At 33.7% G+C, this 16,548-nt stretch overlaps 2 protein-coding genes across 4 annotated transcripts; one reads left to right on the forward strand and one right to left on the reverse strand.

Annotated features, from left to right (window-relative positions):
• The first annotated feature begins 2,763 nt into the window (after positions 1–2,763).
• Positions 2,764–5,939, forward strand: LOC132293221 (BTB/POZ domain-containing protein At3g05675). Its single transcript, XM_059790599.1, has 3 exons — positions 2,764–2,927; positions 3,934–3,991; positions 4,312–5,939. The coding sequence occupies exons 2-3, from the start codon at positions 3,980–3,982 to the stop codon at positions 5,605–5,607; spliced, it is 1,308 nt and encodes a 435-aa protein (XP_059646582.1). The 5' UTR covers positions 2,764–2,927; positions 3,934–3,979; the 3' UTR covers positions 5,608–5,939.
• A 1,081-nt stretch (positions 5,940–7,020) lies between these two features.
• On the reverse strand, positions 7,021–11,520 carry LOC132293220 (BEL1-like homeodomain protein 1). 3 transcript variants are annotated; one of them, XM_059790597.1, is made up of 7 exons: positions 11,260–11,520; positions 10,721–10,780; positions 10,343–10,442; positions 9,342–10,233; positions 8,374–8,750; positions 8,192–8,252; positions 7,021–8,103 (listed from the first exon to the last, which is right to left on the reverse strand). In XM_059790597.1, the coding sequence occupies exons 4-7, from the start codon at positions 10,167–10,169 to the stop codon at positions 7,288–7,290; spliced, it is 2,082 nt and encodes a 693-aa protein (XP_059646580.1). In that variant the 5' UTR covers positions 10,170–10,233; positions 10,343–10,442; positions 10,721–10,780; positions 11,260–11,520; the 3' UTR covers positions 7,021–7,287. The 3 variants fall into 3 exon arrangements, with proteins under 3 accessions (XP_059646580.1, XP_059646581.1, XP_059646579.1); XM_059790598.1 differs by lacking the exon at positions 11,260–11,520 and adding an exon at positions 10,890–11,148; XM_059790596.1 differs by lacking the exon at positions 11,260–11,520 and having other exon boundaries at positions 10,721–10,881.
• Between the last annotated feature and the right edge of the window lie 5,028 nt (positions 11,521–16,548).

The following is a 16,548-nucleotide window of genomic DNA, read 5'->3' on the forward strand; positions in this document are numbered from 1 at the left end:
TTCCAATGACGTTAAGCATATGGAGCTGAAATATTTTACCGTTAAAAAAGAAGTTCAGAAACAACAAGTGTCTTTTGAAAATATAAGCACACAACTTATGGCTGCAAATTCATTAACAAAAGGATTACCACCCAAGAAATTTATAAGGCGTGTTGAAAGAATGGGTCTTGAATGTAATCAAAGTTAATTATTATTTCTGTTATGGATTGCTTAACAATACTTATATATATTTGACATTTTGAGCTCATTAAAATGTGTTTATGATATTTCCTGTTAATTTATGTATGTATATGCATGTATTACTTTAAATGATGAAAATAGGAATAGTCTTAGAAAAAACATTATTGCTAGACCTTTATTGATGTTTCTCACTTATATACCTTTATTGATGCTTCTCACTTATAAACTATGTTAAATGGGTTATTAGTGTTGTGGTACATGGAAGAGACCTTGTCATTTAGTGACATACAACTGCCATGACTTACATTGGTAGTTTGTTTGCCATGGTATTTATGATGACCAACTTAATACCTTAATTTGATTTTTGGTGCACATTAATAACTATTTTACTAAACTACTACAGAAGTTATCATATGTACCAAGTGGGAGAATGATAGATTATTTATTTCATTGTAGCCCACATGATTTGGACATATGACACATTACTTGGTGGCTAAATAAAGGGAACGGATCCTCTCTAAGAATAGTTCTCTCTAGGCATTTACAGGAATTAATCCTACGACTCTTAAGGTGCCACATCAACAACTTATTTTTGACTCGTTCAAAACACTAGAAGTTACTACACTTTCTTAAAATATCTAACTATATTAAATTAGAGTTTACCCACATTAAAAAAAAAACTTTTTTTCTCTTTCTCCTCTCTTCCTTCTCTCTCCTATATATAACATATATATATATATATATATACACACACACACACATGGCTAGATATATATATATATATATATATATATATATATATATATGCAGATTATATACATATACGTCAGAGTCTCAGGAATGTTGTCTTTGGCATCAATGCGATCGGAGAAGGTGGCCATGGGTTTTGTGATCCAGCTTCCATGTCTACAAGAGGATCCGTTCTCCAATAATATATATTTAAGAGTTTGAACAGTTTTGTTGATTGCCATCACCAAGCATTGGAATTATTAATTGATTCGAAGGCTTCAAGCTTGAACAGTTTTGTTGATTGAAGGTTTGAAGCATTTGTTCGTCACTTTTCAACGGATTCTTATGAACCCAATTCGATGCGACATCTGGAACGACATGGAAAGAAAGAAATAGTAGGTTTGAGAGAGAGTTGTCAATGGTGGATCAAGAAATACTTCGTATATAATCTATATATATATATATATATATATATATATATATATATATATATATATATATATATCTACCAATCTGGATATATATAGGAGAGAGAAGGAAGAGAGGAGAAAGAGAAAAAAAGTTTTTTTTTGAATGTGGGTAAACTTGTAATTTAATATAGTTATATATTTTAAGAAAACGTAGTAACTTTTAATCTTTTGAACGAGTCAAAAATAAGTTGTTGATGTGGCGCCTTAAGAGTCGTAGGATTAATACATGTAGATGTCTTGAGAAAACTATTCTTGGAGAGGATCCATTCCCCTAAGTAAATAGATATCAATGAATATTATTTATTCTTGGTTAACTTATAATTACGTTTTTGGTAATTACTTATTGGAGAAGTGTTTTACTTTCTTATTCCTTACTTTGATAGAAAGTGGAATTAGGATACTAATAAGGAAAATTGGTCCTCTCTTTGCCTTTATAAAAGTGCATATATCTCATCAATTATGTACAATTAATGATAGAACACGTAAAAGTTTTTTTGTGTGCAAAAGGCCAAGAGAGAGAAACCAGTTTTCACTTTTGCCTGTTTATCATAGTTGCAGCTTCGTTCATGGTTAAAGGATCTAGACGTTGGATTTAATCTCAACAAGATTTGATATCATGAATCGAAGTATGTATATCTAACTATATATATTTATGCGTTATAAGAATGTGAAATTAATTGGAGTTCTAAAATCTAGGGATTTGTTATGATTATTTGTGATTAAAATCTAACACAAATTAATTAGAATTTACATGCTAAGTATCTAACCCGTTACAGTTGATATCAGAGTTAGACGCAATCCTTGATCCGATGTAATGACAAGCGTTCAGTCCGGGTATACCACCCCGGGTGGACTGGGTAACCCGACTGCAATGAGGGCATTGCAAGAGCCTAAACAAAGGGATTCATTATAAAATATTTTTCACGGAAAATATTTTTCTTTTTCAGGTAAAATATATTTTTTGTTTTTATATTTTTGATATTTGACAAAGATCTAGATCGAAATTCGGATCGAATCCATTAAATGAGTCATACTTTCTAAAAATTATTTTACATCCAAAACAAACCTAAATTAAAGTTTTTCTTATTATTGTTCACTGTGTAAAATTTTACAAAGTTTTCAATATTAACGGTATTAAAAAAAGCATCTACATAATCAACGGCATCTACACATTTTTCACATTTACAATTATTCAATTGTGTAAATTTAGGAGATATAAATATAATTTAAATTATCTTGTTATAAATTTTGTATGATATAAATATAATTTAAATTAACGGCATCTTGTTTTATATATATATTGTTATTTTTAAGAAATTGTTTCATCAAATTCAATCCTCAGTTATGCTGAACAGCTAATTCCTCTTATTCTTATTTCCACGTGTTAACTAATCTTTATAGATCGGAGAGAAAAGAAAAAAACTTCTCTTTATAGATGAAAAAAATTACTAATAATTATATGAGCACACAGGCCGTTCGGTTGATTCTTCTTCGAATCCACTGGACTAGAGAGAGAAAATCTACAGAGAGAAGAAATGGGAACGAAAGGTAATTACCGTCGTTCCTTCTTATTCATTTATTAGCTACTACCCTTTATATCTTCACATATTTGCTTAATTTGTTAGAGAACTTCCGATTAGCTGTTATATATTTGTTCTTCACAAAACTGTAATCTTTTGCTTTTCTAAAACATAAACTATTCGCTAAAGTTAGAATTATATAATATCACTTATCAAAATCACTGTTACCAGTTCGAATTCACCAACTAAATCTTCTTTTTCAAAGAAACCCAGCTCTGATCTCTTTTGTTCTTACATATAAACTGCAACACAAGACACACACAAATACGAGTGTGTGTGTATACACACACATTGGAAAAGTAGGTATCCGTTTGGTGTTGCCCCTTCAGATTTGAATCTCATTTTCCCTATCCCACCTGCTTAATCATTGCCAAATCTGCTGGAAAATGTGGACTTGTTGATGTACTCAATGTGCTTGTTAATTGTCCTGGAAGAGACCACCTGATTAGTAAAAGAAGTTAGATTACGGTTTCATCTTATTTATCAATATTATTTTATAGTTTTGCTTAGATAGAACTTAATTGTGTGATATGCTGTGGGAAATTTAAATTATACGAAGTAGGAAGTTGTTGCTCTCTTATATTAGTCATAATTGATTATTTTGCTTGGGAGTTTAAACTCTTATGCCCTTGGAACCCTTTTTATTCTTTATAATTAATTGGAACATATGGTTTCTCAATTATTTCGTTGCATATAATAAATATATACCAAGTTTATCACCAGATCTAGCACATTGTATATAAGTTTTTGACCAGGTTAGAAATATCTTTGCAGTTCTTTCGGTCTCTCATTTTATTGTTGTGCGGGCATTATTTATGAAATTTTGTTACCATATGATCAAATCAGTTCTAAATCTTTATAGATGCAGTGTCAAGCTATTCAACCAATCTAGAAACTATTTATTTATAATCTCATGTATATTAAATAGTATACTCAATACTCATTTATTTGTACAATTCTTATTCATTTTACAGGCGGCATAATGCATAAAAGAGATACTTAATAGTGTTCATTTCTTCAATGAAGTCAACTGTGAGTTTTTCCCCTTGCTTAGTATTTTCTTTGGTTTCTGACAATCAAACCATTGTCGTTGTCATTAATTTTAAAAATATAGCCACGGACGAATTTGCTTCAGCAAGAAAGACAATTCATTTGTTTCTGGCAAGTAATCCTGCATCATCTTTGATTTTGGTTTAGTGTTGCAGTTCTTTTGTTATGGGAATGGAACTGCAAAGAACTATATATAATATAAATTTATATATTATATCCCTGATCCGGCGCTCCCTTTTTCTCTGCTGAAGTGTAGAAAATGCTTAGCGGTGTATTTTCCTGTTATTTTCCCAACATTTCAGGGCAGTGGAACGGGGGCTCCGAGCAGGATTGGTGACCGATCGACCAGTGATGTTGTTGTTAGGCTACGAACACAGGATGGCCGAGATGATTGGGTATATTGTCATTCGCACATCCTTGCAGAGAAGAGCAAATACTTTGCTGATCGTTTATCTGAGAGCTGGCCCACGTGTCAGATCCTAGACTCACGCAACTGTGTTGAGGTTTACTGTCAGGAATCTGACTTTGACTACCATGTCACTGTCCTACGCTTCTTCTATGTTAGTGTGGATGCTTCAGCAACAGAAATGTGGCATGGTGTCAAAAATGCTCTTGGCATTCTTCGTGTAGCTGTCGACCTTGGTTGCCCACAAATCATCACTGCCTGTGTAGATTACTTGGAAGCCGCTCCTTGGGAAGAGGCTGAGGAGGAGGAGATTCTACGTATCATTCCAGGCATGGGCTCGCAAATGGAACCAATTATTGCCCGTCTTCAACCTGTCAATTCAACAGCTATAGTGAGGATTTTTCTCTCAGCCATCCAATTTGTTACATCATCACCCCCTCCTCTCATGAATGAACTAAAAACCTCAGCCCAAGAGCAGATTGAGTACATGCTTACAGAAGATGATGATGCCCCTTTACTTGTAGCTGATGATGAGATAAAATTGGAGGTTAGAGAATGTGTTAGGGGACTACTAGCGAGATTCAACGATCTAGTGGAATCTTTGTTATGTGATCCTGAACAATCAGTCCCTGAGGCCGAGAAATATCAGTTGTTTCAGTTTTATTTAATAGATTTGTCATGGAGTTGTCAGATAATGGCTAAGTTGGAAACAATGAGGGAAGTTGTTAACAGTTGGACTGAGGCATCAGAAAATATAGTGAAGGTGGTTGAGCAAGCTAGTCCCAAAGCTGAAATGCTGGAGATGAAATTGAAGATAATTGAGGTGACAACAAAGATTTTAGAGGCAATAGGTTATGGCAATGTCATTTTGCCAACAGCAAAACGGCTTCACATGGTTAAGGTTTGGCTTCCATTTGCTAGGGTAATGAAGCATTTGATTGATTCCATACCAACTGACGGTGAAGATGTTTTGGCACCTAAAATGGATGGTGAGCTGTGGCAATCCTTAGAGTCGGCATTTGTTTCAATAATTCTTGCATTGCCATCAGTGGACCAGGCGGATATTTTGACTGAATGGTTAGGAAGTGAACATATTCGGTACCCAGACCTTACTGAGGCATTTGAGGTATGGTGTTACAGGTCTAAGGTTGCCAAGAGAAGACTAACATCTATAGGTGCATCAATGGTATGACAACACATTATGACTCTTATTACATTATTTTTCACTTCATTTTTTTCTCCACACTGGTACAAAGTACAAATACCTCATTCTTAATCAAATATTGAGAAGTCAAAAGGGTCTTTTACTTCCTAAACTAGAGCATGGCTTAGAAGGGGAAATATTATAAGAAACGTGGGGTGTCCCATGGTTTGATCTTCTTGTTACGGTATGACACTACAGTTCTCTGGGGCCTGTAAATTATGTGAATACCTGTAAGCTTTTGACTGTTAATGTGAGATGATGCTTTGTAACTGTATAATCTTCTGGATCAGGATATGAAACATTAAATTCTTTTGACCCAACTTTGATGGTTAAGTATGCCCATAATTTTGATACGAAGGATTGGAGGTCAGAGCAATGACCTTTTTGCTTTCTGTTTTTACTCCGTTCTTTCTTTTCTTTTCCTTTGGGACAGAAAACACTTACTAGTGTACGTGTAGGCTTCCTCCCCGCGTCACCTATAAGCAACGCAAGCACAAATTTGAGGCTTTTCAAGGAGGTTGTGGGTTGGTGTAGGAAATCAGAAATGGTGCAGTGGGAACCTTTACCGACGCAGAGTTGCCATGAGATACGTGGATCCATTTTCTTCACATCCGCCTATTGCCCACTTCTAGCTAGCAGGATGTAGGATAGAGTAGGAGGGGAGACATCTGATACAAGTCCCCATCTTACTGATTGTCCTTCACATGTGTATGTATATGCCTTACATATATGACTTTCCATCTAATGACAAGTTACATTTAGATTTAGGGTTTGTCTCTTCATCCATAAAAGATGGCAATTATAGGCAGGAATTAATGCACTTCCCACTAGTTTGATTAAGGCTATAGGCAGAAGTTAGCAAATAAAATTTCATTAGTAAACAGACTTGACAACAAGGTTTGGTTTGTCAGACATGAAGTGTCGATACAAATTTGTGGACATTCATATGTATGCCCTTCTTCTTAACATTGTATATTTATATTAACTTTGAACTTTGAAATATTAAAGCTTGGTGATGGAGAGTATTTGCAGACCTCAACAAAGATCATTAGAAATTATAAACCTCTGATAAAAAAAAATCCGTCGAAGCATTGCATCAAACCTGTTAAATGCAGCAAAAATGCAACACGCAGTGATGCAGATGACGAAGGGGACCTTCTCAAAAGAGTATTATTTGTTAGTATCATACCCTGTTTGCTTATTGAGAAGACAGGTAAAAGGGAGACAATTGCAAACTCTCTTCCAACAATCTAGGTTGAAATTGCTCTTGAACAATCCCTAAATTTCTTTTTATTGCTCGTCTTCTCAGCATAAGAAGCATTACCATTCCTCACCCCTTAATATGTTTAAATGCACCTTAACCCACTGAAATGTAATTATGCTTTCCCTAGAGACAACGGGTTTACACAAATTCAGTTAAAACCAATATTCATTTCTATACCCCCACCCAAGTAACTAATGTTTCACAATCATTACAACAATCCATCTATCAGAAACAAAAATAATATACAATCCTGAAACATATGTTTTAAAATCCTAAACTGCTAATAAGAACTCAATGGTTCTAAGCAAAGTATAGACCTATACTACGTAAATCTGCTTCTTTCGTTGCAGTACAATGCAGTTTCCCTTTCTGCCTCTTTCTTCACCATTACCTGGTTTTACTCATCAGGCCACAAAGTCTGGCAACAACTGCGCTGCAAAACTTTTCCGATTCTGCATGTCATAAATGGTTGTTGAGTGAGAAGATGTTGGAGTGTTTAGGGTCCCAAACTCATTTGGTTCGCCCATTTCGAGTCTCCTTCCCAGTTGGATGTTTTGGTTAGGGAGAAAAGTTTGATGGGCTCCTGAAATAGAGAGATTTTCGCAGTGTGGGAGACCAAGGGTAAGAGAAACACCATTGCCGGAGTATGTTCCTGGGAATCGCTCAGCGTTAAATCTTCCAATTTCCCCCATAGGGTATGACTCAAATCCTCCAATGAAGTTTGTTGGGGTTCCCATTAAAGTAAAACCATCTCTGCTCTGCATCTCATTGCTAAAATTCATCGACATCTGTTCATTGTTAGCCTCACTGGCTTTGATATCCATGCCCATTGACGGAACACTGTTTGGGGACTGCAACATTTCGGCGTTCCTTGGTTTCTTGGGACTCCCTTGTGCCATGCCTTCTGTTTCTGGTGACCTGATAAGAGTGAAACCAGACTGGTTTCGAAAATTTACACCTGTGGGAGATGTTGAAACTGGAGAAGTATTCTGGTTTGTGGGATCGTTTTGTTTGGACTTGAAACTATTGTTTCGATTTTCCATCACAGCAATTTTCTCTTGCGGAGCAATGGACTTTGATGACGAATCTTCCTTATGTTCGCTTTTGCTCCTTTTTTCCTCAGATCCATTCTGTTCTTGATCCTTCATCTCCTCGGAGTACATTTCTTCAACCATTGGCTTCCAAAGCCGAACTCGAGCATTTATGAACCAATTAGACACCTGCATTATAGCAAAAGCATTTTAAACTACAGAATACCACAATTAAGGCAAGAAATTGTTGAAGAATCCAAAGAAATTTATTGGGTACCTGACTCCTGGTAAGTCCTGTTTGTTTTGCGAGCAGGTGTTTGTCCGAGTCCTTGGGATAACTGAATACAAATTGTAAGAAGTTAGGCAAAAAAGAAGACCAGAAACTATAGAATTTTGAAGTTGAAAGAGGAGAGATTTCAACTGGGTTAACTTATGAGAAGAGATTTTAGTAGTGCTTACGGATGGAGGAAGTGCTCGAAAAGCCAAGCACGAAGGACAGAAACAGCTCGCTCAGGCAATCCTCTCTGGGGTCTCCATGCATTGTGCTGGATCATTCCCAGCTGTTGTAGAGCTCTTTGCTGCCGAAGCTGATGATCGACAAACTTGAGCCTAGAACCTTCAAGCTTCCCACCTCCCAAGCAATCTTCTTCCCCTAAACTCTTGCTTGCAGCTCGAATTTGGCCTGTTATTGCGTCTTTTAGGCACCGAAACTGCTTTGAAATTGTCTGTAATGCTAGAGCCGTGTATGTTTTTGCAGAGCCAGTTCCAGCCACTTGTTCGAACCAGGAGATTACAATCTGCATCTGGTGATGGTATTGTCTGTACCTCTGCTCCACCTTCCAATCCAGAAATCCATCAAAAAGATTATAATTAGATGCCATAAGCAAATAGTATTCAGATATATATATATATAACATCTAAATCAAACTGTCCATGGAAAAGGACTACAAGTATTTAGAGATGTGAAGGTGTGTACTAAAACTGAACTTTTGATAGAGACTTTTTCAAATTGAAAAAACAAAACAAATTCAGCTTTTCTCTTCAAGAAATATAAACAAAATAATGTTTGACAGAAACTTGTTCTTTTAATTTAAACTTCAAATGAAAATTGACCTTATTAGAAAGGAAAAAAAAAAATTGTTAAAACTTTATTTTCAATCAATTACAGAAGAGGACTCAATGATTAGAACAAATTGACTAAAAGTTTTTACCCAATATCGTCTGATGGGTACTCTTCTAAAGATCTGATCTAACTTCATTGATAGAGACCCAAATCATAATCTATATTCATCTTAAAACACAAAACTTTCTTGGAAACAGAACAACTTTCACTTTCAAAATGAGAACGTCACTTTATTATGAGTTAAGAAAACAAATTGATCAAAAACTCAATTGGGTAAAAACAGTGTCGGTATAAATATTGGTACCTCATCAAGCATGTTGAGAAGTTTTGCTTTCTTCATCTGAATTTCCTGTCTCTCCGCCGTTGTAAGCTCAGACTTTGTCTCTCCACCACTCAGTCCTTCTCCTGTCACGGCCACCGACGACGCAGAAGCCAAGGATTCTCCGATTGTCTTGGCAGTCTGGCCATTAGTCCCCTTGCCGGATTCAAACTTCACACTCTTGCCGACATTAACAACTTCATCAAGAAGTTCTTGTGCGGCCTTCAAGTACTTAGAACTCAACAGTACACTCTGCATGCCACTACCACCGTTGGAAATAGCCGAAGCCGAAGAAGGCGATCCGCCGGAAACCCGCATATCATCACCTCTAGTAGGTGAAATTGCGGGGACGGTGGATTGAGATGGTACTTCACGTTCGGCCCTGTACGACCCCTGCTGCGAGGAGAGGCTCAGAGACAGTCCTTGCGGAGCGCGTGTTGCATCACGCTCCGCCGTGGGGTCAATTGCGTTGTATATGTTGTACTGGAAGCGCGGGTTGAAACCGTGGAGTGCGGAGGAGATGTTTTGGTGGTGGGAATGGACGGATGTAGGGTGATGATCCTGGGACGAGGCAGGACCAGTGGACGGAAGTGGTATGCCAATCAATTGTTGGGTGTGATGGGGCGGCGCGTGAGGTAAGTTTGTTGGGTTGAGAGAGTTCCCGGATGTGGCGGAATTTAGGAAAACGAAGTTTCCTGGTGGCGGCTGCGGTGGTTCAGTGTCAGAGTATCCAACGTAGCCAGGATTCATGAGAATCAGCGTCTGTAACCCATCACCTTGGATTTCTGAATTTCCATAAAAGTAGGTCGCCATCGATCTTTGAATGAATAAGACTCCGTATATATACAAAACAGAGTGACAGACACACCTTATATCACTGAAAAGGGACGAAGTTAGGTTTCACATCCAATTCAACAAAACTCTCTCTCTCTCTCTCTCTCTCTCTACAGGTAATATATATGTATTAGTACAATTAAAATTAGTACCTGTTTGACTGGGAGGGTATTCAACCCATTTGCTAAGACAACTGTAAAAAGTGTAGGGGTTTTTTACAGTAACAACAGTAGAGTGGTGAGACAATAAATCCTGGAAAAATGAAGGGAAAGTGATGAGGCAATATTTATGAATATGAAAAGCAAAATCCCAGTAGTAGGACACAATATTCCCATGATTCAGATCAATTCCAAGACAATAGAAGGAAAGGAAAAGGGTATAGAAGAGATGGGTATGTTGATTATATATATAGATAGAGAAAGGAAGAAGAGACAGAGACAGTGAGATGGCCCAACTGTGTGTGAGAGAGAGAGCAATTGGTTATAGTATTAGTTTATATATATATATATATATATATATATCATTGGTACCTGGTGTGATGGAAATCTGAGTGTGCACGTGGTCTATGACTCTATCATCACCATCATCATCTGCAGAGGAGAGGGAATTTTAGTTGGGATTACACAAAAGCCATATAAGAATTTCCAGACCGAGTTCATGACCATGCAGTTTTGGCTAAATAATACATGCCATACTAACCTCCCTTTCTATGTCATGATGAGGTAGCTATACAATAACACAAACACACACACATATATATAGATTTATAAGTAGTCTCTTCACTAAAAGGAAAAATCCTTTGTCTGCCTCAATTCATCTCTGCAACTCTCTCATTTGAGAGAGAGAGAGACAGAGACAGAGACAGAGACAGAGATGGGGCTAAAAGGTTTGAACAAAAAGATGCCGTCTTTATTCACTCATTTATCCATATAATTTATTTAGGAAAAAAAAAAAAAAAAAAGTAGATGAAATTGTAAAGTAGGATTCATAATATATATTTATATATGTACATGGTTCTTGGTGAACTCTTTCTTTCATTCTCATTCATGGGGGCTTTTGTGTGAAGTACCTGGGTATAGATAAAAACAGGGAAGTTCAGTGATTTGACCCTCCAGCTTTAAAAATCATATGATTTTGATGCTGGCAGGCTGCTTTGATGAGCTACAAAGAAAGAGAGAGATGTAGATGTGTTTGTGTGTGTTTCAAAGTGTGTCAGAAGATACAAACAGCTGAAAAACGAGGAAACGTCTTCTTCCACTAAGGGGGCTTAGATACACCAATTAGTTAATTAAAGAAGGAAGATGACGATGACGACGATAATGAACAAGTGTTGATTACAGGTGGGGGTCCTATTGTTCACTTGCTAAATATCTCCTCGTCTTTTTCTTTCTTTTCTTTTTAAAAATTTTATTATTATTTTATTTTTTGTGGTTGGACTTTGATGCAAGAAATTTGAAGATAAAGCAATTAAATTGGTGAGGAACACAGGGCCAACCACCGTGACGCCTGCTTTAATGCTCCATTTTTTTTTTTATTTAATGCTGCTCACACTTGGGTAACCTCTCAATTCATACCACGCAACTATAGTCAGCATTCATTTCCCAAAAAAAAAAAACTACTGTAGTCAGCAGCCCTCTTATTAAACCACATATATATATATATATATATATATATTGTAGTAATTATTATTATTTTTTAAATGACTTACAAAAATTAAAAAGGTAATTTTAATAGGTAAATAGGTTAACTAATTAGTCAAAGGGTAATAATGTCATTGAGGTGTTTTTGTTAATTTTATTAAATTTGAGGAATGTTATTGTACAAAAAGAGATCAGGTTGCATCTATTTATAATAAATTCAAACCTCAACTCAAAACATGTCACTATAAATCACCCTTATTTTTATTAGGAATTATAAGCATTGAATTTAATAACAATAAGGAGGTGAGGTGCCTAGATATAAAGCATGAAAATCATCCCCAAAAGCCAAAAATGGTACAAGAAACTCAGTAATATCAGTTCACACACATATACGTGTGTATACGCGCATATGAAATATGGTTAAAATAATACTTCGACAGGGAGAGGATATTCTCACTTGTAATATAGTTTTATTCACTTCATGTCTTATATACATTATATGTTAGGTATTATTATAACATTTACTCCGGAAATGACAGGGCAAGTTTTGCAATATAAATATTACCTAGCTCTCTTTCAATGTCACGACTTTGTTTTTGACTGGTTTTTTGGGCGTCACCAATCAACAACCAACGAGCGAGTAACTAGTGAGTGTGAATCTTGGCTCTCTTTTTGATGGCTACTTTCTTTCCAGCAAAACATTCGTCGTGTTCATTATCATGCTAACAATACACTTGTTTCCGCTATTTATTACAGTATGTACTATATATATATATATATATATATATATAGGTTGTGTAATGGTCATTGTGAGAATGATCGAGATCAACTGTCATTTTCTCAAAGCTTTTTATCAATACAACAGTACCATTTGATTTTCTGATGCAACCATGACATTAACTAGAAGATTCACACCTAAACTTTTCCTAGCATAAATTAATATAACTGCAGCCTCAGGTGTGCTTGTCCATCGCAACTACCCAATGGTCAATTTATACCACTTAGAATAACCATAACCAGTATCATTAATTTTTTGTACAACAATTTATTTTAAGCACAGATAAAACTAATGTCGTTATTGTGCCGCACACAAATATCATAATACTAACACGGCCGTGTCATAAAATATACATTTTATTTTATTTTTTTATTTTTTTATTTTTTTTGTGGTACACCTGACAAGCAAATCTGGGACACTTTTTGAATACATTATTATATAAAATATATAAAATTAACAAAAATTATTATTTTTTATTTATAAAATTAAATATATATATTTTCTTTTCCGTACACATGCCCTGTTTATGTTTAATTTCTAAAATTTGTCTTATCATCTTATTCTTACATTTGAAAAAAAAACAAAAAAAAAAAAAAAAACACTTAATTCTTACATTGTTGTACCCGTGCTCGTTAAGCAAAAAGATCAAGTGTGTGATGGAAGTGATGAAACTTCATCACATAGTTTTGACGTCATAACATTGTGAAGTGACGATATGCACTTACCTAAAAAGGACAACCTAGGTCAGTTTGTCACTCACCTGAGAGTCAAAAGTGAGGACAAATTGTTGTAACTTTTTTGTTTTTTTAAACATTTATCCTTAAGATACACAATTTGCAAATTATATTAAATTTTAGTATCACATAACACTTTTCTTTTTTCTTTTTTTTTCATGAAAATATTTTGGTGACAAGAAGATAAGGCTAGTTACCTAATACTGGTCCTATTTATGTGGGGGTAAGGATAGGAAAAGACTGGTCATAAATGTAACTTTTGAAATTATTTTGCACTACTTTCTCAAACATTTTAAACATGATATTTTATCATTATATCAAATAATGATATTTTTTAAGTAATGGACAACTCCCATTATACACTTACATATGTAATTAATCACATCTTTCAATCTTTTACCCTTTTAAAAAGGGTTAAGGCAAAAATATTAGAGTTTTATTTATTACTTCAGCTTCGTTTGTTTCAACGTATTTTTTTTAAGTAAAATATTCGTTTATTTTTTACTTTGTCAGTTTTTAGTAAAGATCTACGTTGAATATGAGTTGAATCCATCGGGCGGAGCATGTAAAATAACTTGTCCAAAATTAATAAATAAGTTATTTTTGTTAAATTTTAATATATTTTTTTTGTAAAATTTCGTAAATATTTTTTAACAATCAAATACTAAAAAATAAAAAAATATTTTTAAAAAAATATTCATTCAAACAAACGGAGCCTACATGGCTAAGATGTCTATGGTCTAAAATAGCTGTTGTACATTCATATTGTATAAAGGAAGTGTGAATTTTTTTTTATCTCGAGAATAAGTAAGATTTTTTTACCAATATATATAGTTGCAAAAACAAAAATATAACAATAGGTTACATCTACATGCAGCCAAAATTACACATGGCACATAATGCATCAAAGTACGTAAACATCCTTGTCATCTTAATTAGGTGTGCGTGGATCACTCACTTCTTTGACATTGGAGGATACATCAGTTTTCAAAATAAAAGGCAAGTAAGAATTTGGATACATCAGTTTTCAAATCGATGTAGGGTGTGCGAGTGAATTATTTTAATTATTTTTAAAAATAAAATCTGGATGCAATGTGGTAATAGGTGTTATATATTTGAGGTAAATATGTTGCATAACTTCTATCAGATAACATGTGGTGGAAATTCCTCTCATTTAATACTCACTAAGAAATGAACGGTGCACTTTAACAAAATCTAAAATGCTGATGGTGATTACAGAGGGGCAGTGGTTTGGGGAGAAGGAGGTGAGAAGGGTATTTTAGGGAATAAAATTCAATGGTCCCCAGTAAAAATCTAGATTTGGGGATTATTTCTCTCTTTTTTATGGTCATTTAAAAATAATTTTGTTTAAAATGGGTCACTAAAATATAATTTTCTTATAATAATTTATGGGCGAAATTCTAATTTTGTGTGTGGGATGGTGAATTCCACCGCATGACATTCACTCCACTCATATAAATAATATTGGATAGCTTCCAAATTCAGTTCATAAATTACTACTATTATAAATTATACTCTTACTGTACAATTCTATAAACAGCACGCCGAGACCCATATTGTCATGAAAAATGATAAAGTGTCGAGTTCTGGCACTCTCTCACAATCCATAAATGGGCCCAATATATTATCATTTGGGTAAAGTGCGAAATTTTTTTTTCTAAATTATGTTCGAATTTATAAATAAACTCCCTTGAAGTATATTTTATACATAATACTCCATGAATTAATACATTTTATTGCAAAATACTTCAACGCCTGTTAATGTTATTTCTTATTGAATTACACTTAATCTATTTATTTTATTGAATTACACTTAATCTATTTTTCTTATTGAAATAAATTAAGAATTTAAAAAATCATACTAATTAGATGACAAAGTCTCTATTAAATTTGCTTAAATTTACCTTTAATTTTTTTAATTAATTATTTAAATAAAAATCTTAAGTAGAAAATTTTAAAATAATTTAATTAATTTCTTAAATTTTCATGAATATATTAGATGAAAAATAAGGCATTTTTCATTTAAGTAATTTATCATATTTTTTCAATATATTGTATGGAAAAAAAAAAAAAGTATTTTTCTACGGTAAAAAAGTTTTAACTGGGTATAATAAATTTTATTATAAATAATAAAATTTTAATAATAAGTTAATCATTTTATAAAATGGTAGGTACAAATCTATTTTTTTTTTTACCATTTTAAAGATAAATTGATACTAATAATAAAATTAAATTGATACTAATAATAAAATTAAGGTAAATAGTATAATTAATTTTTAGACATGAGAAAATATAATAAAAATAATTTAATAAAAAATGATACATTTAATGAGGCAGAAAATAGTCTTTTGCCCTTAGACAATTTGTAGTTCAAAAAATTATTTACAAAAGAACAATAATTCAACGATTTTTTTTTGCACTTTACCCTTTTCTTTTATAAGTATTAGAAAAGGTAAAAGAATTTTGATTCACCATTTGATAGATGTATAATAAAAGTAAAATTTGATGATGTAAATCACTAAATTTCAAAAGAATTTTGTTCACATTTTTATTTTTGGCTGATGCAAAATAAATGTCCCAATTAAAAAGTCAAAGTATTATTATTATTATTATTATTATTATTTGTAACATTTCTAATTTAATCTTATTACATTAAACTTATAAAAAGTAAACCATCGCATATACGTGAATTAACTATAAATAAATTTTATAATATATTCACTACCAATATAATAAAAAATATTAAAATTCATCTTAATTTTTTTAATAAAAAATGACATTTATTTTAGAACGTCGGATTAATAATTATTGTTCTACATTGATTTAAACATCTCTATTTAAACATCTCATTGGACCAAAATTAGCAGGTTGGTATTTCCTTATTATTTCTCCGATCTTAATTTTATTGCTTTTGTTTATTTGTTTGGATTATTGCCTCACATATGATATCACGGTGAAGAGAGGGGGGAGAAGGAGAGTGTTTCTCACAGGTGGGCCCATGTCCTTAATAGCCATAACACAACAAGGGCTGTTTCTTTATATCGGTCGTGTGATTCTTTTCTTCGGTAGAAAACCCATCCACAGACGCAACAATTATTGGGCTTTTCTAACACAATGCTTATAAACCCAACCAATACCCACTAACCATTTTATTTTATTTTTCTGACAAACGACACATAATTGAC

Source organism: Cornus florida, unplaced genomic scaffold, assembly GCF_030987335.1.
Source record: "Cornus florida cultivar Cherokee Brave unplaced genomic scaffold, ASM3098733v1 CherokeeBrave_3.0.0_Hap2_Chr02, whole genome shotgun sequence".
In the NCBI taxonomy this organism is placed as follows: Eukaryota; Viridiplantae; Streptophyta; class Magnoliopsida; order Cornales; family Cornaceae; genus Cornus; species Cornus florida.

What these genes read in the sequence shown, in the direction of transcription:
- LOC132293220 (XM_059790597.1), bottom strand. Translation starts at nt 10,169, where the DNA reads ATGGCGACCTACTTTTATGGAAATTCAGAAATCCAAGGTGATGGGTTA. An exon ending in TTCTCAACATGCTTGATGAG is followed by an intron (nt 8,751 to 9,341) that starts GTACCAATATTT and finishes CTGGATTGGAAG; the next exon opens with GTGGAGCAGAGGTACAGACA. An exon ending in TTCGAGCACTTCCTCCATCC is followed by an intron (nt 8,253 to 8,373) that starts GTAAGCACTACT and finishes ATTTGTATTCAG; the next exon opens with TTATCCCAAGGACTCGGACA.